Raw genomic sequence first — 22,812 nt, 5'->3', positions numbered from 1 at the left:
ATGACACCAGAAAACAGGAGAGATCTTGTGCAGACCAAGGCCGGGGGAAGGGACTGGGAAGGGGCTCCATCCACTCCTTTATCAATCACGGAGCACCGAGCCTCTCCCTGCATCCCAGATAGATCCTGGGCCAACCCCAGCACACAGTGCCGTGGGAAGGCACAGGCATGCCCTAACCTTGCCACCTCCGGAGGCCTCTCACATCTTCCTCCCCAGCACACCTGTGGCCTCCTCTTGGAACCCCTCCAGACCTTTTCAAATTCTCTTTTTTGCCAGGTAGTCTCAAAAGTCACTCCTGGAACAGGCTTCCCTGTTGCCCCCTCCAACTGACCCCCATTATTTCCTCCCTCCCTGGACTTCCCAGAGCATGTTGCTTTTTATCTGATTTGTCTCCTTGTTTCTGTCTCTCTAGAGAGCTCCAGGGATGCAGTGGCCTGCTGGTCTTTTCACTGTTGTATCCTCAGTGTGTGGTATACAGTAGACGCTCAATAAAAACCTCCTGAAGGCGTGGATGTTGCAGTGGTGCCTAAAGTGGTCCAGCAACACTTTGTGAAGATGGGGGTTTCAAAACTTGGCCTTGAGGGCAGAAGAGGCAGCCCCTCCCTCAGACGCAAAGTGCCCGTTGTTTTTGTTACTGAGCAGCACTGGGATCGTGCCAGGCATGGTGTATGCACTCACTCCACTGAACTCTAACAAGCCTCATCCCCATCTTATCAGTGGGAAGACAAAGCCAGAGAGGCCTGGCCATCTGAGACAGTGCAGCCAGGCTGTAGCAGAGACCAGACTCAAAATTCAGGACTCCCTTCCGTGGGCTGCACTCAGATTCAGAGCCCGGCTGGGGTCAGATCACGATGAGCCCTTGGTGTCTCAAGGAGTCTGGACTTTGTCTCAAGGAGTCTCCTCCTTCTGAGGAGTCTAGTTTTTGTGACATTCAAAAACTAGGCCTTATTGGGAGTAACAGCTTTCTAGGGCTCCCTAGACACTGGTCTGTGATGAAACTCCCTCTCAAACACAGATGCTAGGCATGGGTCATCTCCCCTGTGAGATACTTCTAAAACTTTCTGGATAATCTCTTTTCCTGGAATCCTGGAAAAAAGAGGATGGTTTTATGACTACACACTCCATCAAACTTTCCTTTTTTCAAACAATGAAACTGAAGCCATGAGTGCCAGGTTTTATCTGTGGTCACCCAGCCACAGCCAAGCAGTGACAGATCCTGTGGCCTGGGGTGCTGGTAGGGGAGCTTGGGCAGGAGGGGGCGTGAAGGGCTGTGACTTGCAGGAGGGGTGAGCCTTGCTCTATGAGGGCCCACGACGCCAAGCCCAGGCCATGGTGGGAGCTGAGACGGCAGCTCATTTATTCTAAGGAAGCCCTTGTGACCATCAGAGCTGCCCAATGACGGCTGCAAGCAGCTGTGGGAGGTCATGAGGACTGTGTGGCCACTACCTGGTAGGATGGCAGGCATGCAGGTACTCTCCATGAGACAGTCCTGAAGGTCCCCGACCCAGGGAGCCCAAGAGCCCCGCTTCTGCTTGGAGCCTCCTCTCCCTGCCTCCGGGGTCTCTCTGGCCACTGGAGGGCTAGGCTAAGTCAGGGAAGCTCACAGATCTCTTCTCCCTTCACGGAGTTGCAGACTGGCCTTGCCAGGAATCCAGGCCCCCTCACCACTCTCGGGTCAGGGGCTGCCTCCCTTCTGCCATCCCCTCCAAGACAAAGCACCTGCTGAGACCCAGCTGATGCTGCTCCATGGATACGAGCAGCCAGGTACTGTGTGTGTGTGTGTGTGTGATGCTACATGGATATGAGCAGCCGGGTACTGTGTGTGTGTGTGTGTGTGTGTGTGGCGCTGCTACATGGATACGAGCAGCCGAATACTGTGTGTGTGTGTGTGTGTGTGTGAGATGCTGCTACATGGATATGAGCAGCTGGGTACTCTGTGTGTGTGTGTGTGTGTGTGTGTGTGTGTGCATGCGTGTGTGTTACAAAGCGTTTTTAAATCTCTACTTCCAAGCGTCCCCATCTTGGGAAGCTAGAGGTTCTGGGTGGTGTGGTTCTCATGGGGAGAGAGGACCAAAGAAGGCAAGAAGTGAGGATGCTGGGGGAGGGGGCAGGCTGCCCGGCAGTTTCCTTAGGAGACCCAGTCTGTAAAAGGAGTGAAGAGGCCTCTGGGACCCATGAGGGACAAGGCAGCCACTTAACTCTTCCCTCCCTGCGTGGGAGGGTGGCGGAATTTCCCAACACATTCCTGAGCTCAGAGCCAGGCAGGCCCCCTCCCACTCCTGACTGTCGGCACCACTCAGGCCAGGCCTCACGACCGGGCAGGGGCTGCCAATGGCCCAGGGGGTGGTGGCTTTTGGAAGGAGGTAGGAGAGTTTGGGTGGTGAGGGGAGGAAGGGAACAGGTTCTGCAGACAGAGCTCAGCCAGGGTGGCATGCCCTCTAAAGTTTCCACATCTGTAAAGTGGCAGGGCATGTGTGGGGAGCAGGGGTCTTTGTGGGTCTATGTGTGTTTGGGAAAATTGAGAAAATGACTCTAAAGCCAGGGCATATACTAAGTGCTTTTGATAAATTGTAGATGAAAAAAGCCACAAAACTGCTTCAGCAAAAACAAGAAGAACAGATTCAGACTGAATTCTAGCCTGGCCTTGCTGCTTAAGGGAAACCACACTACCCTTCTGAGGCTCAGGCCCAGCACCTGCACAATGGGAGTAACCTCCTTCTTGCAAACTGAAAGGACTCCCCACAAGGACATGATCGTTAACAATAATGGAAGAGCTAGGCTGAGGGTGGGGAAGGACTCGGGACCAGGAACTGGGCAAGAGCAAGGGTGTGTACACACATGTGCATGCAGAGCGCAGGAAGCCAGGAGAGCCTCTCCCTGTCCGCTGCCAACAGGAAAAGGTTACGGGGCCATTTCCATTGTCACCTGAGAACCACACACACAATCCTGCTCAAGCTTGTCTGAAGCCCCAGAGCTAGGAAGTGGCAGAGAGGGGATGTAAATGTGGGGCTAACTGCTGAGGCCATAGTGCCTCCGTTACACTACAATGGTGGCCTCTGGGTGGGTCATTCCCAGGGCCCCAGATATCTTCACTGCATCCTAGCTGCAGCTGACACCAACGACCCACCCAACTCTCATCAAACCAGCAACCACCTACACATGCTCTCAAGATCCCCTGGTTCAACGAATGCCAACCACAGCAGCATCACTGCCAGGGAGCATGTGGGTGTTCCACCTTAGCACAATGATTTGACTTGGAGATCTGCGATGCAAACTGTCCTGAGTGCCTGGGGCAGTCATACACAATGCAAAACTGTCCAGCCTAAAAAGCTTTGGGGTGCTGCTGGAAGTTGAAAAAATAAAAATAAATTAAATTAAAAAAAAAAAAAAAACAACCTTTGGAAGCTCTTTTAGGAAACGCTGCATAAGGCAGAATTTTTGTAGTGCAGATAGGAAAACCAAGGCCCAGAGAGGGAAAGGAATTTGCCCATGGTCTCATTGCAAGCTAGCAACAGAAATGAGGCTATGGTTCAGCCCCTACTACTCCCAGTCCAATGTTCTTTCATCACCTACACTCTGCTGCCTTTTCTATGACACCTATTAGAGTTAGAATAGAATGTAGAGGGGTTCAAAAAGAAACATACTTGTATGAGGAGAAAGTTAGTAACAATGACAGAGGAAAAGAGGTGGTATCTTGGTATGGCAGAGAAGGAGGTGGAGGGGAAGAGGGTTGGGCAGTCTATGCATTCTTGATGCTAACCACTAGGGGGCAATACTGGCTTTGGACAGCTTGGTTATATCATAAGAATTTGTTAAGAGGTCAGGGAGAGGAAAATGGAAGGACTTATTTCTATCCAATCTGATTTACTTTCTTTATAGACAGTCCAGTGCACCTAATGCCACAACTCCCTTTATTGTTGCATGTGGAGAAGAGAAGGGGGTAGGGGATGAATTGGAGAAGGAGATCCAAAGGCAGAATCTGATCAGAAAATCCAGAGCTCAGATTCCTGAGTGCTTCCTGGCTCCCATCCTAGGACAGGGAAGAGGTGTGGGCATCACTAGCCGAAGCCCCTACCACAAGGCATGCCTTGCTGCAGACTCAGCATGCCTTTCTAGGTCTCTCAGAAAATGTTTATCTCAAGTGTCAGCTTCAATTAATTGGGAGGACTACCTGAAGCCTTGTTCTGCAGTGGATTCTGAGGCCTGTTGGAGCTCAGGGGTAAGAGTGTGGAGGCTGAATTCGTTCTGTCTGCCATGGGTGCTGAAAGGCGCATCTCAGCTCCTGTGCCATCTCAGTCACGACCTTTATCCCTGTGGCCATATGCCTCACCCTACTGCATCCTCCAAGCAACCTGGGCAGCAGGCAGGGCAAGAATCACTGAGCCTCTGTGAAGGGAAAGAAGTTGACGACCTGCAGGGCCACGGAAACTGTCCAAGGTTACACAGGGCCATGATGATAGTGGGGACAAGAACCTAGGCTCCATCTCACCTCTTATTACCACTACGCCCTGCCCTCTCCAGATCCACAGAAAAAAGTGCATTCTCAGCTGCCTCTGCCCCCACTGGGCTGTAGTTATGGCTTCTACAGTAACAACCAGAGTAAGGGGTGATAGTTCAGCCATGTGGGGCTGGCAGGAGGCCTCCACAGTAGGGAGCTGCCCTACTCCACCCCCACACAACCCTCAGCTGCCAGTGAACACAAGCCACCAAAGGGAGAAGGGGGAAGCAATTCTAGGTGGAATTGTGGAACCAGTTTCCCCTGCCTGCTCTGGCTGCAGCTCGCCCTGCTCTCTGGCTGTGGGGACATGCTGCTCCACTAGTCCCAGATGAGCCCATCTAGACCCTGGGAAGTGTGAGTAGCGACAGAACCCAACCACTGGACAAAATGCTCTCAACTCCCAAAGCAGCAGCCTGGTCTCCATGACTTCCATGAGTGGATCCTGGAGAATCTGTCATCTTCTGAGAAGGCCTGAGGATTCAGCTACAAATGGAGTTCTGCAAGTCAGTATAGGGCCAGAGGCAGGAGGGAGAGGGGGTGAGGTTCAAGCCTGCCCAGCTGCCAGGTCACACATGGGGCAGGGACCTAGTCATTACAGGTCCCTAAAGCCCTGGCACCCTAAATAGAGACAAACTCCTAAGAGGTGTGGCCTGAATGCTAGATGAATGAATGAAAAAATGAATGAATGTCAAAGCTGGGAGTCCTATAGATCATCCCAATCCCCGCTAATGCTCGGATGTGATTACTGTGGTCAGGCCGGTCATCGTGGGACCAGAAGCCAGAAGGATTACCGGCGCCGCAGACCTCTACTGATCCGCTGCTGTATGCCCGGCTCACTGCTAAGTGCCTTACCTGTAGCATCTCATGGCAACCTCACAGCACCCAGAGCTATGCCAGATTTTTAGCCCTGCTGTGCAGGTGAGGAAACCGGAGCCCAGTGCACACAGTCAGTAGCAGCAACACTAACTTTAACTCAGGCCCCTACACCCATTCTGTAAACTTCTCTACGACGGTGTCCCCTCACTAGGGGGGAACCGGGGACTCCACAAGCTCTCTGCCTCATGGCTGCTGCAAGGTGCCACCCCTGGACTTCCTGCTGGGGCTCTGATGCCCATGTCACCATGGCCTCTCCCCAGAGGGAATTCAGGTCAGAGCTGAAAGGGGGACCCAGGACAAGTACCTTCTTTGCTCTCTTAACTGGTGCTACAGTGGCCAAAGCAGGAGGGCTCACTGCTGGACACCTGCTTTTTGACTGGCAGGTATACAGGCTGCCATGCATCTGGGGACAGAGCACCAACATTCCAGAGAAACGCCAATGGGGTGCCTGGCAGCAGAGGTGGGGCAGGCTGAGCCCCGCCCACAGTCCCCAGTCCTCATGAGAGTCACCATCACACTGGGCAGCCAGGTCCCTCCTGAAGCTCGTGCTCAGCTCCCATCTGAGAGGGATGGGAGCTGAGCCTCCCCCACGCCTCCGAGTGCTTCACCTCGCACATCCATTTCCAGCACGTGGCCACCCTGTTGGCCCCATCTCAGTCCCTCCCGCGGCCGCTCTGCCTCCCATCACCGTGCCTGTTAGCCTCCTCACATTCTCAGTGCGTAACTACACAGTGATTTGGATATGCGATTTCCATCTGTCTGTCCTCCTCCTGACCCCTGTCTATGAAGGTGGAGCTGCCTTTTATGAGGAGGGACCTGGGAGGGACCAGGCTAGAACAGAGCAGCCAGCCAGGCAGGGGCCAGGCGGAGACACACCTAAGAGTAGACACTGTCTTGCCCCACTCCTGCCCACAGGGGCAGAGCAGGAGCCGCAGGTGTCTTCCCCTGTGTAGGCAGCACTGGCTGAGGAGGGTCAGCTGCCAGGCTCACCTATGCACCAGCTCCACAAAACATGGCAGACAGGCCGGCAGGAGGCCGGGGTCATGCGACAGCTTCCATCAAGCTTCGGGAGGCACGGTTCTGTTTCCTCTGGAGGCTATTTGGATTAGTAAGAGACGTGTAGCTCTCATCTGGCTGCACAAGACACGACCACAGCAGTCCTTGCCTCACAACCTGAACTGCAGCCTGTGGGGTTGCCCCAAACGCCAAGAAGGTACAGACTGAAAGCACCAGCCCAGACAACACTGTTAACCAAAAACGCTAAGCATGGGCACAGTTGGTACACAGGCAGAACAATGTCTCACAAACACCAAGCATCGTACCCCAACAGAAAACATCTGCAACAAAGACCATCTCCCCAAACACCTCCTGCAACGCCACCACAGCCAGCGCCTTTACCTTAAGCACCAGGTATGTTCACAGTACAACCACTGGCATAGGATACCATCATACTAAGCACACACACACATATCTTCACAAGGTCACAAACACTGTCACACCAAACTCCACCGTGGAATCACCACCACCACCACCCAGTCAGCAGTTACAGAAAACACAATTGTTAGAGGCTGAGTTGCACTGCCCTAAAATTCATATGGTGAAGCCCTAAACCCCACTACCTCAAAACGTGACTGTATTTGGAGACAGGCTCTTTAAAGAGGTAACTAAGTTAAAATTAGGTCACGACAATGGGCCCTAATTTAATATGACTGGTGTCCTTATAAGAGGAGATCAGGACACAGGCACACACAGACCAAAGACCACGTGAACTCACAAGGGAAAGATGCCCATCTACAAGCCAAGGAGAGAGGCCTCAAAGTAAGCTGACTCTGCCCACCCCTTGCTTTTAGACTTCTGGCCTTCAGAATTGTGAGAAAATCCATTTCTCTGGTGTAAGTCACCCAGTCTATGGTACTTTATTACAGTAGCCCTAGCAAAGCAATACAACAGCAAACACCACAGCAACACCATGCAACCTCCTCAGCCAAATAAATCCATTGTGCCACACACCATGACAGGAGACTGGCTGCATCACCAGCACAAACACCGCATCCCGAGAGAGCCAGCACATCACACACACTACCGTACCCTAACCCACCATCGCCACATCACAACCACGTGTCTGCTCAACACCCTCCCAGCAGCATGTCACAATTATCAATCCAACAAGCTCACAGCAAAAGCCTTCACCACCACCAACGCCACCAAAACAACCTCTGGCCCAACACCTACCATTGTTCTGGTGGCGGCTCCTCCTAAGGGTCCTGGGGCAGCCCCAACCCAGATCAGAGCAGGCCCCTCAGAGGTCCCCCCACCTGTACACAGCCTGGCATGTCTGAGTTGGAAACCTTCACTTCTCTGAGCCTGCTTCCTGCCTATAAGTCTGGGATAACAGCAACTAATTCAGAGTTGCTTGAGGATTAAAATGAGAATGTAAAGCAGAATGCTAAAGCTTGGGGACAATGTTCAGTGACATCACTTAAACAGGATGAAATTGGCCATGGTGGGGATATTTACTTCCTGGACACCTGAAAATGCTACAAATCAGAGCCTCCCACCTCACCCCACCTCCAGAACCAGTTGTTACGCATTTACCAGCACACCACTGAATGTAAGGCAGAGCAAGCGGAGTGCTGCCTGATAGGCAAACAGAAAGAACAAGGAAAAAGGAATACGGCTTGCTCTTTCATGAAAACCGGCAGAGGAAAAGAAAATACTCCTCTTGCTATAATTTATGTAGGACACAGTAATAGGTGGCTCCCGTTACTCTATGCCTTAAATCTGGGCTCACAGGTCCAAGACGACACCCGGTTAGTTCCCCATCCCCTGCCCACCTCTGCTGTCACACCTGACTAGAATATCTCCATAGCCCTTCAGACCTGGGCAATCAGGGCCCCGCCCTCGGCTTTGCACTTTAGGGGCATTGCTCTGGCCCTCCTCCAGCAGTTCCCTCCCCACAGATCAGGGAGTCCACTTGTGTAAGGAAACCTGCCTACCTGGGCTGCAGATGCCTTTGGGACCCCAATTTCCCCACCTAAATGGCCCTGAGCCTGCTTCCAGGGGCCTGTGCAAGTCTCTTCCTGGGCCCATCATCCTCAGGATGACTGTGCAGTGGGGGTTACACATTCCTAGACCCAAGGTGTGACCAGGCAGTGGCTGCCTGCAGGGAAACTGGTGGCTGGCGCTTAGAAATGCAGGTGCAGCATCCGCCTGCATGTGCACACGGCCGCCCACACGCAGGCGGGGAGCCTCCATTTGTATGCTCACCCTGCTCTCAACAAACCAGCCACCCAACTCCTTCAAGGTTCTAGAACATGAAGTTTGGAGATGATAATGATGAGGGGCCTTCAATGCCTGAGGTCCTCGTCTGCAGAGTAGCCCCATCCACACAAACAACAGGAAGCCCTGACCCTGTAATAATTTTGTGTCACATTTAATCAAGTCCTATGATGGCTTTGGTATCACTCAAGGTGTCTCATACTATTCCAATCAACCCTTGTGTTTCAAATATATTCTCCAATTTTTATTCCTTTTTTTTTTTTTTAAGAGACAAGGTCTTGTTCTGTTGCCCAGGCTGGAGTGCAGTGATCATAGCTCACTGAAGCCTCAAACTCCTGGGCTCAAGAGATCTCCCACCTCAGCCTCCCAAGTAGCTAGGACTACAGGCATGTGCCACCAGCCAAATTAATTTTTTTTTTTTTTTTTTTTGTAGAGACAGGGTCTCACTATGCTGCCCAGGCTGGCCTCAAGCAATCCTCCTGCCTCGGCTTCCTGATTTTTATTCTTATCACAACTCTTGGGAGAAAAGGAAGGTCCTACTATTTCCACTTAACAGGTAAAGAAATTGAGCCTGAGAGGTTAAGTTACTTGCCCAGGAGGACACAGCTGATAACTGCCTGGAAGTAAACAGTCTTGACTTTGTGTGGGCACCACATCTTCCCCTATCTGGATCTTCAACTTTTTGGAGGAAGCGATAATGTCCTGTACGTCTTTATACTTTGAGGGGTTACGGGGCAAAAGACATATGATTCTAGGAAGGAAACAATTAAAGTGTTCTCATCTTTTTTAAAACTTGAATCCTAAGAAGTTGAATAGAATTTCACAGCCAGAGAGGAAGGCTTCCAGACTGAAGTGGTCATCTCCTGCACTTCTCCCCCTGAAGAGGCCAGATCTGGCAGGAAGGCAGGGGCTTAGGTATGATGTCTTAAAAATAAAAATAAATAAAAACAAATATAAAAAAATGATATATAAAAGGAAGGCAGGGGCTCCCACAACCCTGAGGGAGGACAGAGGCTGACTGGCTGCTGCAGAGGTGAGAGGGCTCTGGATATGATGAGTGCACCACTACAGCAGGCAGCATAAGGTCCCCCACAGATGTCCACATCCTGATCCCCCAAACCTGAGAAGATACTACCTTACAGGGCAAAAGGGACTCTGCCGATGTGATTCAGAATATGGAGATGGGAGATAATCCCGGATGACCTGGGTGGGCCTAGTGTGATCAGAGGGTCTTTTTAAGAGGGAGGCAGAAGGGTCAGGGTCAGGGTCAGGGCCAGAGAAAGAGATAAGTGAAGGGGCCACGAGCCAAGGAATGTGGGCAGTCTCCAGGAGCTGGAAAAGGCCCGAAAATGGCTTCTCTCCTGGAGCCCCTGGGAAGGAATGCAGCCCTGCCACACCCTCACTTCAGCCCAGTGAGACCCATGTTTGGCTGCCGACCTCTGAAACGGCAAGATCTGTGTTAAGGCACCACGTGTTGTGGTAGTTTGTTACAGCAGCAACAGGAAGTCACTACAGCCCCCATTCAACGTATAAGTGAGAAACCTGAAGCCCAGAGAGGAGGAGGGCATGGCCGGGGAGTCGGGGGTGTCTCTCAACCACGGGGAAAGACCAAAGGAGAAGCACTTCCCCACCTGGATGAGCTTCCCAAATCAGTGGGAACGTGCCTCCTGACGCCTGGCTCCGGCAGCTTATCACATCGCCATTGTCATTTGTAAGGGAAAAAAGTGTAAGACGTTATGCAGTGTAGACTGGGATCCCCAACCTTCAGGCCACGAACCATTACCAGTCTGTGGCCTGTTAGGAACCGGGCCACACAACAGGAGGTGAGTGGTGGGCAAGCGAGCAAAGCTTCATCTGTATTTACAGCTGCTCCCCATGGCACGCATTACTGCCTGAGCTCCACCTCCTGTAAGTTCACCAGCGGCATTAGATTCTCATAGGAGCACAACCCCTTTTGTGAACTGTACATGCAAGAGATCTAGATTGTTCACTCCTTATGAGAATCTAATGCCTGCTGATCTGAGGTGGAGCTGAGGCAGTAATGCTAGTGCTGGGGAGCGGCTGCAAATAGAGATTAACATTAACAGAGAGGTCTGACTGCACAGACACCATAATAAATCAATTGCTTGCAGACTCATATCAAAACTCTATCAGTGGCCAGGAGTGGTGGCTCACGCCTGAAATCCCAGCACTTTGGGAGGCTGAAGTGGGCAGACTGCTTGAGCTCAGGAGTTCAAGACCAGTCTGGGCAACAAAGTGAAACCCCATCTCTACAAAAAAAAAATACAAAAATTATGCCAGGCGTGGTGGCTCATGCCTGTAATCCTAGCATTTTGGGAGGCCAAGGTGGGTGGATCACCTGAGGTCAGAAGTTTGATACCAGCCTGGCCAACATGGTGAAACCCCATCTCTACTGAAAATACAACAATTAGCCAGGCATGGTGGTGGGCGCCTGTAGTCTCAGCTACTCAGGAGGTTGAGGTGGCAGAAAATACAAAAATTAGCCAGACATGGTGGTGGGCGCTTATAGTCTCAGCTACTCAGGAGGCTGAGGTGGCAGAATCGCTTGAACCTGAGAGGCGGAGGTTGCAGTGAGCCGAGATGACACCACTGCACTCCAGTCTGGGCGACAGTGCAAGACTCCAACTCAAAAAAAAAAAAAAAAAAAATTAGCCAGGCATGGTGGCATGTGCCTATAGTCCCAGCTACTCAGGAGGCTGAAATGGGATGATTGCTTAAGCCTGGGAGGTGGAGGTTGTAGTGAGCCAAGATCACACCACTACACTCCAGCCTGGGTGACAGAGCCAGACCTTGTCTAAAGAAAAACCCTATCGCTGAGTGGCAAGTGCCAATTAAGCTGCATTTAGTGGCCTTAAAAATATATTTGGGACAACTTCAAATCTCCATACATTCTGGATTAAAGTCAAGGCGGAATATCCGGAGACTGCCACAAAGCACTGAAAAGCCTGCTTCCCTTTCCAACATCCCATCCCTGTGAAGCAGGGTTTTCTGCAGCAACCAAAACAAGATTACGGAGGAGACTGGACATAAGCAACCCACTTTGGGTGTCACTCTCTCCCATCACCCCCAGATGGGACCATCTAGTTGCAGGAAAACAAGCTCAGGGCTCCCACTGATTCTACATTATGGTGAGTTGCATAATTATTTCATTACATATTACAATGTAATAATAATAAAGTACACAATAAATGTAATGCACTTGAATAATCCAGAAACCATCTTCCCTGCATCTGCCACCTCCCACCCCAACCCGATCTGTGGAAAAATTGTCTTCCATGAAACCAGTCCCTGGTGCCAAAAAAGTTGGAGATCGCTGGTGTAGACAAAAGAGAGTTCCAGAGGAGTGGAGTTCAGCTCAGTGATCCCGCCAGATGTCCAAAGGGAAAGGGATACCCCAGTGAGAATGTTCAGTCCCTGGAGCTACACAGCTGAATAGATACTGTATTTTCCGGGGATATTAAGACAGGCTTTCTTACTTGGGAAGGAACTGAGAGGGTTCTAGATTTCCAGAGTTGTTACCTACATTGGGAATGATGCTCCAGCCTCATCTTCTAAGATCTGACTCTGCTTACTCTGATACCCCAAGTCTGTGAGCACATCCTAATGCCATCTCTCCACACAGCCTTTCAAAGCTTCCTCATGTCTCCATGAATGCAAAGAAAAAATCAGGAAGAAGGCTCTTCCCCTGGGAGCCCTGAATAAGCCATCATTTCTAAACACTCATTTATTATCAAGGAATCTTTCTAGTCTGCCTCTCCCAGACCATATCTCATAGAGCGGAGGCACAAGCATGCATGTGTGGGCTCTGGGACTTCCCTGCATGAACACCCACATAGGTCCCAAAGCTTACCACTGTGAACCTAACACCCCAACTCACACCTTCCTCTCCCAGCAAAGCCAGCAAGGGAAATGGGCAGAGATGCCCAACTTTACAGAAGGAGGACTGCTGTTTTCTAGTGCAGGGAAGACTTCCTCCCCTGGCATGAGGGATATCCTTACCATGGACCAAGGAGTTTCCAGGACAGCTCTCTATCCACTCAACGCAGGGACCTGGTCCTCATCTCCGACAGCCTCGTCAGCTCAACCAACTTGGAAAGGAACATGCTGGTTCTGTTTCCTCCTCATAGCCCTGCTACCACCCCTCTGGGCTGGTTCCAGATGCAGGTTTTCAAAGTGCAAGCAGGAAACCTGCTTCTCTGAGAGCCATTCAGAGAAAACCTACTTTCCCCAAAGAGGCCACCTAACTGCCTTTGTGGGGGGGACAGGGAGCAGTGAGGAGGAGGGGACAGATAATTTAATAATCACCCCATATTTGCCTTTAGTAGAATCCAATGAAATCATGATGGGTGCTACTGTGCTCTGTAAAGGACATGGGCAGGAATGCAGAGTATAATCCCAAGCCCTATGGCAGAAACCAAGAACGCAGCCCATGACACCCTCTAGAATCCAGGAACAGGACAAATTTTTTGGTTGAGAGGTTACTCACTAGGAGGTTTAATCATCGTCCTGCCTGGTTCACATTTCCAGCTCTGCCACATGAAAGCTCCGTGTTGTCAGGCAAGTTACTCAGTTATTTCTGAGTCTCAGTTTCCCTTTTTGAAATATATGACACTAATAATATTGATCTTGCTAAGTAGGATGGACTACAAAGGATGGATGCAAAGCGCTAGTCAAACTGTCTGCCCTAGAAAAAGACCTTAATAAGTGATACCTTTAAATATACAGATTAATTGATTATTAAGGCTCTGCTAGGTCTGGTAATGTTTTTAATCCAGTAAAGATATTTTATTTTAGCCTGTTCTTCCTTGCTACCTTGTTACCTAAACCATATAACTTTAGATTTTCTGATTTCTTATCATAATCATAATCATAAATTTAAAAACAAGACTTAAAATAAAAACACTAAACCTGCAATTTGAGTAGGCTGCCACAAGGTGGCAGATTTTTGATGGAAACATCATTTGTAAGGTCCAAGCTTTGCCTGAGGGTTCAGAGGTGATAGTTTTGCTACTGTTTCACAGATTAGTAATCACAACATCTCTATATGCATTCATTTTTTTTTAAACTCCTTATTAAAATAACAGCCTTAAATAAACTGCGCAATTACTATGTGCCAGGTATTGTCAAGTACTTTAAATACATTATCTAATTTAATCCTAAAAACAATCTCACAGATTGGGGCTTTATTATCTCCATTTTTTTTTTTTTTGAGACTGAGTCTAGCTCTGTCACCCAGGCTGAAGTGCAGTGGTGCGATCTCGGCTCACTGCAAGCTCCACCTCCCGGGTTCACGCCATTCTCCTGCCTCAGCCTCCCGAGTAGCTGGGACTACAGGCGCTCGCCACAACGCCCAGCTAATTTTTTGTATTTTTTTTAGTGCAGACAGGGTTTCACCGTGTTGGCCAGGATGGTCTTGATCTCCTGACCTCGTGATCCGCCCGCCTCGGTCTCCCAAAGTGCTGTCCATTTTTAGAAATAAGGAACTGAAGTCTCAGAGGGGTGGAGTGACAATCTGCAACAGATGAGACCTGAGTTCACCACTGGGCAACTTTTACAGCCATCGACCTCACAGACCAGAGGAGATATGACATCGTCCTTCCCATTTTCTCGACTAGGAGTAAACCTAGATTTGACCCCAGTCTCACATCTTTGGACTTCGTCAGGGATGGTTCTGCTCCAGAGATGGTTCTGCTCCATTGGGCTAGGCCTGAGCTCGGGGTCCTGGAGAGAGGCCTTAAGTAATGTCAGTCCCCTAGTGGGGCAGTATAGAGAAAAGACTCAGTCCTGAAAATCTGCACAGGTGAAATGGTAACCGAGGTCCTGATGAGCCTTACATGCCCAGGCATATTCCCTCCCCTGCCTTCTCGCCTCCTTTAACAAGCTGACCCAAGTCACACAGCAGGAGGATGCCTCTCCTAACTTAACTGTTTCACAGGGTCCCTCCCTCTTTCTCTGCACTGTTCTTGAGAGGAAGCCCCCCCCAGGCAGTTGGTAGAGGACATGCGTGTTTGGGTACTACTCTCTCCTAAGAGGAGTCCACGCTTGGAGGCTCAGAGATCAGTCTAGATCAAATGTGTCAGTCATTCATCTAGCCAGGTCTTAAATATATGGTTTTCATGCCAACTTCCTATAGTTACCAGATCTTTATACCCCCTACTACTGTTTACTTAATATCTGTCTTTAAATCTACTTATTTTTTCCTCTTAGACTTATCCTTAGCAATAAATTATGTGTACCAGCTATATTTTCTCAAATGTGCATTTAAATAAGTTATTAAAATGAAATAATGTGAATCACTTGCCACCCCAAAAGACTCTGAGTTAACTCACCCACATGCACTGACCTTATCCCAGCTGCCTGCCACTTGCTGAGACTCAGTTTCCTCCTCTGTAAAATCCTAAAACAGTATGTCTATGTCTATGCAGTCTTTCCAATCCAACACCTGTTCTACTTGGGTCTGGCACCTTCACTGGCCAAAGATCGTGTCCTCCCTATCCCAGACTTTCTCTTGAACCACTAAGCAGTTTCCACATCTTTAACCAACTGCCCGCATCCTACTTCAGCCTCATGTTTGGGCCCAGCCTCCAGTGCAGGGCTGGAGGCCACTGCTCACTGGGCTGAGGTCCCTCTGGTCCTCTTCCCTGCTCATCTCCCCACTGCTAATCCTGCTCCCATCCACACATGGCCCAGCCCTGCCTCTGGCTGAGCCACTCCAGGCCCCCTCTGCCCTCCTATCAATGACTGTGAGGTGTGTGGGTGCCTCTCTGGATCTCAGTTTCTCTATCTATATAAAGAATGCAGAAGGACTCAAATAGAAGTTCTTACTCTGGGCTTGTGCACGGCTTTCAGAGAGTCTATGAAATCACATGCTCACTTTTTTATGTTTTGACATTCTCACATAAAGAGAGTCCATACTCTTTAGAGTCTCTGATGGGGCTATGACCAATAAAGGGTAAAAGCCCCAGGAGTGGCTGGGCCCAGTGGCTCACACCTATAATCCCAGCACTTTGGAAGTGCTGTGCCTGTAATCCCAGCTACTTGGGAGGCTGAGGTGGGAGGATCCCTTTAGCCCAGGAGGCAGAGGTGGCGGTCAGCCGAGATTGTACCCCTGCACTCCAGCCCGAGCGACAGAGACTCCGTCTCAAAAAAAAAAAAAAAAAAAAAGGCAGAAAAATGACTTGAGCCCAGGAGTTTGAGACCAGCCTAAGCAACACAGTGAGACCTTATCTCAATGAAAAATTTAAAAATTAGTCAAGTGCAGTGGCACCCACCTATAGTCCCAGCTACTCAGGAGGCTAAGATGGGAGAATTGCTTGAGCCCGGAAGGCAGAGGTTGCAGTGAGCTGTGATCACACCACTGCACTCCAGCCTGGGTGACACAGTGAGACCTTCTCTGCAAAAAAAAAAAAAAAAGCCCCAGGAGTGAATGGCCTCTGAAGGCCCTTCTGGCTGTCATGCTCTGAAACCTCAGGACCTACACATTCCACTCAGCCACAGCCAGGACACAGCTCACAGAGGCCTCAATGAGAGACTCCAAACACCTCCCCCTGCCCCTGAACTCCACTCTTCATGACCAACAGCCCCTGATGACAAGAAAAGAAAAACACACCAAGCGTTTAACGTCTTTCATTCCACTTAAGATCCAAGGTTGGCTATAACTTTAATAAGAAGAATAAAGAAAGGCTCAAGAGTCACCCGAGAACCTGGGGCCACGGTGAAGCTCCCCTGAGGAATCCAGAATGGGACCTGCAGGACCAGGGCCAAAGGCCAGAGGGAGCAAGCGAGGCTGCAGGCCAGAGTGGGGAGGGAAGTTGCAGGAGATGGCAGGTCACCTCTCTCAAGGGACCTGAAGGTGCTCAAGGGCCTTGGTGAGCCAGGCACAGTGGCTCATGCCTGTAACGCTAATACTTTGGGAAGCTGAGGCAGGATTGCTGGAGCCCAGGAGTTAGAGAACAGTCTGGGCAACATGGTGAGACCCCCATCTCTACAAAAAAATTAAAAATGTGCCGGGTGTAGTGGTGTGCACCTATAGTTCCAGCTGCTTGGGAGGCTGAGGTGGGAGAATCACTTGAGCCCAGGAAGTTGAGGCTGCACTGAACCATGATCACACCATTGCACTCCAGACTGGGCAACAGAGCGAGACCCCATCTCTCTAAAAAAAGGGGTGGGGGAGAACCTTGGCACCTTGAGGGAGAACTAGAGGATGGAAGTGAGATTCAGCTCAATACCCAAATTGCCAAGGCTGTCCCCAAATGAAATAGGCTGCCTCCAGAACAGTGAGCACCTTGCCTTCCACACATGCAAGCATTAGGCAGAAACAGTCCAAGCCCTGCTCAGGAGGCTATTTGGATAACACGCCCTCTAAAATCCCTTCCATTCTTGAGAGCCTTGGAATTCTCCCTCAGGACAAGACAGATTCACTGAGAGGCCCCATGGGTGGGTCAGGCTGCCAGAATGAGCAGAGAGGTACCTGAGGGCTCTGCAGGCAGACGGGAAAAGATCTGCAGGGCCTGGCACAGTGGTTCATGCCTGTAATCCCAGCACTTTGGTAGGCCAAGGTGGGGAGGATCACTTGAGGTCAGGAGTTTGAGACCAGCCTGGCCTACATGGTAAAACCTCATTTCTACTAAAAATACAAAAAACTTAGCCGGGCATGGTGATGCCTGTAATCCCAGCTACTTGGGAGGCTGAGGTAGGAGGATCGCTTAAGCCCAGGAGGCAGAGGTTGCGGTGAGCCGAGATTGCACCCCTGCACTCCAGCCCAGGAGACAGAGACTCCATCTCAAAAAAAAAAAAAAAAAAAAAAAATCCATGGGATTCCTGACCCCAGTCACCCACCTGCCTCCCTGCTTGTCACTGCCCTTGCACTTATCCCATCATCTCACATAGGTCCCCAGGAGAACCCAAGAAAAACCAGGGTCTGGCCAGAAAAGAGGATGACAGTTTCCCTGAGGAGGGAACAGCAAAGGATAGGCAGATATCCAAATCCCAAGAGCAAAACCTTGAGCACTCATGGTGACAGGCACTGTGTCAGGCTCTTTAAACATATATTATCTTATTTTACCCTTACAATACCACAATCAGGTTGGCACTACTGTTATCCACATGTCCACAGGATAACACAGCGCTCCCCTGCTATGGATGAGGAGGCTGACAAGAGCAGGACCTATTGCCTGTCAAATTAATAAGTCACAGTCTTTTCTACATTCTATAAGAGTAACATCATGCAGCATTTGTCTTTCTGCATCTGGCTCATTTCACTTGGCATAATGTCCTCCAGGTTCATCCATGCTACACAAATGACAGAATTCCCTTCCTTTTTTAAGGTTGCATAATATTCTATTATATGTACATACCATATTTTCTTTATCCATTCATCTGTCAACAAACACTTGGGTTGTTTCCATATCTTGGCTGTTGTAAATAATGCTGCAATGAACGCGAGAGTGCAGATCTCTCTGAGATCCTGATTTCATTTCCTCTGGATACATACCCAGAAGTGGGAAAAGCAGAAGGTAGAATAGAATGCTGGTGACCAGGGGCTGAGGGACAGAGGAAATGGGGAGGTGTTTGTCAGAGAGTACAAAGTTTCAGTCATGCAGGATGAATAAATTCTGGAGATCTACACTACAGCGATGTGACTAAACACTATATTGTATACTTGAAATTGACTAAGAGAGTAGATCTTAAACGTTCTCACCACACACACATGCACACACACGCAAGCACACACACAAAGATAACTGTGTGAGGTGTTGGATATGTTAATTAGCTTGATTGTGGTCATCTTTTCACAGTATATACATACATCAAATCATCACATTATGTACGTTAAATAACACAGTTTCTATTTGTCAAGTATACCTCAATAAAGCTGGAAAAAGAAAAGAAAAAAAGCCACCACAGCAGGATTAGACCCCAAGCAGTCTGCACTATGGAGTGTGGGAAGGGGCCGGATGCCTGCCAGCATCACTGAACAAATCCGCCCAGATGCCCTGCGCTGCTTTAATAACTAGAGCAGCAGGAAATATGCCTAGGTTCCAGAAATCTCCCCGTTAATCCCCATCCCCCAGTTCAGGGCATTAGGAGCCTTTTCTTCAAGATGAGCAAGCTCTCCTTAAATGCCCAACAGGACTGGGTGTACACTGTGGGACCAAGTCAAAAGGGACCTGCTACACCTTGGGGCAAATTCCAGAAATAACTCCTCTCCTCCTCTCTCAAGGGGCAGCCATGCACAGCAGGCTACACTTCCTTTCTTATTTGTGCAGCAGGCACATGAGATCATTACTAGGACAATGTGTGTCACATAAGCATAGCATTTGGGCTCCACTTAGGTTTCACTCTATAATGTACAATGTCAACCCCAAACGTGTCCCTGGCTTCTCTACCCTTGCTGCCACCCCCTGATGACAATAATCACATGGCTGCTGGAGATACATTCAAGTCCCTTTATTCTCATTTAATTCTCACACTCACTCTGTGAGGCAGATAATAGTATCTCCTTTAAACAAAGAAAAAGCTCAGAAAAGCCAAGCCATGTGCCCAAGGTCACACAGCATGTTAAGTAGCAGAATCCTCAGATCCAGGCGAGTTGGTCAAAAGCCCTCCCCGTAGCTACTATTCAATGCCAAGACTGTGCCCCTGGTTTCAGGAGCACTGCAGCTGGGATAGCCCAACCTTAAGTCCCACCACCAACAATTCTTCCCAGGAACTGCTGCCCAGAGCCCTCTGCTGCCCACAGTGCTCTCTGCCCCTCGATCTGCTGGCAGTTTGCTGTCTGCTGGCCCTCTGTGGTCTGCTTGTTCACATCCGTGTCACGGTGCTGAGCACACAGCCTGGCATAGTGTATGCATAAGGAATGAACCAGATAAGTGTCCCTAGGGCATCCTTGGCTCTTGCAGCATCTCCTGTATTATGTGTGTGCCGTTTCAGCAAGGACCATAGCTTCTTCATGTCTGGAGCACCCTGTGGGAGCGCTGGAGCTCCTTGCACATAATGGGTGTTCCAACTCACAGGGTGAATGAGTCTAACATGGAAGATGCAGTGGCAAAGCCTTGGGTTCATATCCCAGCTCTGCCACTAACAAGCTGCCTGACTTAGGCAAATAGCACTGCCTCTCTGAGCCTCAGTATCCAGGGCGGGTGTGGGTGGCCCCTGGCCCAGGGGGCTCTTGGCAGCCAGGCCCTTCACCAACTCCCAAGCAGCAGCCTTGCAGCTGCCCCATGCTGCTGCTGGCAGCATGCCTGGTGAAGGACGTGGGTCATTTTCAACCAAATGCACTTCCTCTGGTTTGTGAGGATGAGGGAAGGAGCCGGAGGAGCTCCATCTTTGCAATGAACCAACCCACCCCACCCCAGGGCTCAGGCTAACTCTCATTTGTATGCTGCCCAAGTCCAACTTGGGTCAACAGCTGCTGAAGACAGGTGACTTAACCCTCAGTGTCGGGCTTCTGGGCACCAAATGGGAAACGGTAGTACCCCTCCTGCCCCTCCTGCTCCATGGTGGCCACTATTGCTACAGCTTTCACCAGTGCTAGGCCCCTCTGCTTGTTCACTCTTCACATCCACCATAAGAGAAGTGCAGTTATTTTCCTCCTGTACAAATAAATAAAGAGGCAAACAAGTCGATTACTTGCCTGAGGTCATGAGTAAAACATAACTGGCTCTCAAGAAGAGAGAAGTGCACACCACAAAACAGAATCTCAAGCTACATCCATGAGGAATCCTACTGTCATCAAATGAGGAGGTGAACAAATTTAAGGCCACGGAAAAGACCTTCTTTAAACCTTAATGAAGATCTATAAGGCCTTAATAAAGATAGATTCTTCAATATAATGCTAAATGAAAAAATCATAAAGACAATATGATCTGACTTTTTAAAGGAAAAATAAATATGTGAAAAAAGAAATAATAGTCACTTTTAAATAATTATGGGTGGTTTTTATTTCCTTTGAAAGGGTGTACCTGCATTTCTTTAATTTTGTTCAACAAAGATTTAATTCTTTTGTAATAAAATTCTAAAACTAGCCTTTCATTTTATAGTTAAAAAACAAAGCAGGAAAAGATATGATTATATGAACCACCATTATTGGGAATGTATGAAACTAATGGCCAAGTCTTTAATTATATCTTCTTTACAACTAGAAGCAAACTATTAAAATATTACAATTGTTAAATGTTTGTTGAATTAAAAACAAGAAACAAACAAAAAGAATACAACCCCCAGTAGAGATACAAGACACCATGGAGCCTGGAAAGAAGGCTGAAGACCACAGGCAGGGCTGGCCTCAGCCCTCTTGGAATCCCCGTGGTGATGAGTTCCTGGGGGCATGTGTTGTAACTGTCCACACCCTGTTCCCAAAAGATGGCACCTGCTGGGGCACATGACGACACAGGAGATTCCACGTGGATTCTGATCACCCAGCCAGGTCCTGTACTTTTCACTGAGGTATGTCTCAAACAGGAACTGCTACGTGCAGCGCCAGTGAAACACACAATCATAATAACAAGTGTGCAATGCACAGGTCTGCCTCTTCTCTTCCCAGTCGATTCTAAGCTCTAAGAGAATGGAGATGATCTGCTCCTAGCATCCAACAGAGCCTGGCATGGATGATGACTCAGTAAGCATTTGTTAAATAAATGAACAGACGAGGATATACGATTGATCAGGTGAATAAAAAACAAGTGAGTGAATGAATAAATGAATGACTTCCAGTCTAGAACAAGGGGAGTGGTGGGACTTGCCCAAAGGGCACGGTTACCCAGCAGACAGAGTACACCAACGAGTTGGCCAAGTGACCTTTAATTTAGCCTTACCACCATGAGCTGTACCCTCACATGGCCAGACCCATCCCCAGTTCCAGCTGGTGCTAACCACAGACAGTGTTCTGTGTGGGTTTGGAGGTGGGCGGGGGTTATGGAATAAGGGCGAGAGGGAGAAAAGGTAGCCGTTACTCACGCTGTTACTAGGAGAGATTAATCCAAGCCAAAGAATGCTCCAAGCTGCCCACCTGAGATGGGATCTGGTTCTGGACCCCTAGCCAAGGAACCTCAGATCACCTCTGCTCGAGGGCCAGTCAGGTAAGGCCCTACCCCTTGTTGGGGGAGGAAGGACAAGCAGAGTCAATTTTCCTAGGGTTACGCAAAAAGAGAATCTCACTGAAAGTGATCTGCAGAGTCTACAGGGGCAGGAAAAACCCTCGAATCTCCTCAGGGAAGCTCTGTGTCCCACAGCTTCTAGGAGGGGACAACGGAATTGACATTTAGACCTGACACTGGTCCCCAAGGCCAGGGATGCTGCTTCCATTCTGCTAAAGCCCCAACATCTGGACCAGTGCCAGGACATAACAGGCACTTCAGTATGAATTTTATTTGTTTGCTTGTTGTTTTGGTTTTTTGTTTTTTGTTTTTCTTGTTGAGATGGAGTCTTGCCCTGTTGCCCAGGTTAGAATGCTGTGCCGCAATCTCGGCTCACCACAACCTCTGCCTCCTGGGTTCAAGTGATTCTCCTGCCTCAGCCTCCCAAGTAGCTGGGATTACAGGTGCCCGCCACCACACCTGGCTAATTTTTGTAAGATGGAGTTTCATCATGTTGGCCAGGCTGGTCTCAAACTCCTGGCCTCAAGTGATCCACCCACCCCGGCCTCTCAAAGTGCTGGCATTACAGGTGTGAGCCTCCACACCCTGCCAAGAATTTTTAAATATTTATTAAGTGCCTCCTATGTGGTAAGTACTCTATATAAAAAGCCCACTGATACTTCAAATCCACCCTGTATAGACAGGACTCCTACATTACCTCAGAGGGGTGAAGTCATATGCCCAAGATCACACAACCAGCAAACGAGGGCACAGCAAGGTCTTGAACCCTGACTGCTGCCGCTGTGCCTCCTGCAAAGCCAAGCAGCAACAATGACACCATCGGCCGGGCGTGGTGGCTCACTACTGTAATCCTAGCACTTTGGGGGGCCAAGGCGGGTGGATTACCTGAAGTCAGGAGTTCAAAACCAGCCTGCCCAACATGGTGAAACCCCATCTCTACTAAAAATACAAAAATTAGCTGGGCATGGTGGCAGACACCTATAATCCCAGCTACTTGGGAGGCTGAGGCAGGAGAATCGCTTGAACCCTGGAGGCAGAGGT

General features: G+C 49.5%; 1 protein-coding gene across 5 annotated transcripts in view; it reads right to left on the bottom strand.

Annotated features, from left to right (window-relative positions):
• The window catches only part of PPARGC1B (PPARG coactivator 1 beta), a 127,577-nt gene that overhangs the window by 79,797 nt on the left and 24,968 nt on the right, over positions 1 to 22,812 (bottom strand). Inside the window, exon 2 of one of the 5 annotated variants that reach the window (XM_058440024.1) lies at positions 18,031 to 18,216. The exons of the other annotated variants lie outside the window; for them this stretch is intronic. Within the exon in view, the coding sequence (XP_058296007.1) occupies positions 18,031 to 18,048 (18 nt within the window). The 5' untranslated portion in view covers positions 18,049 to 18,216. The remainder of the gene's footprint in view (positions 1 to 18,030; positions 18,217 to 22,812) is intronic. 5 annotated transcript variants of the gene reach the window in all.

The sequence above is a fragment of the Hylobates moloch genome, unplaced genomic scaffold (genome assembly GCF_009828535.3).
Source record: "Hylobates moloch isolate HMO894 unplaced genomic scaffold, HMol_V3 SCAFFOLD_6, whole genome shotgun sequence".
Lineage (NCBI taxonomy): Eukaryota > Metazoa > Chordata > Mammalia > Primates > Hylobatidae > Hylobates > Hylobates moloch.
This window is presented reverse-complemented; position numbering and strand designations above follow the sequence as displayed.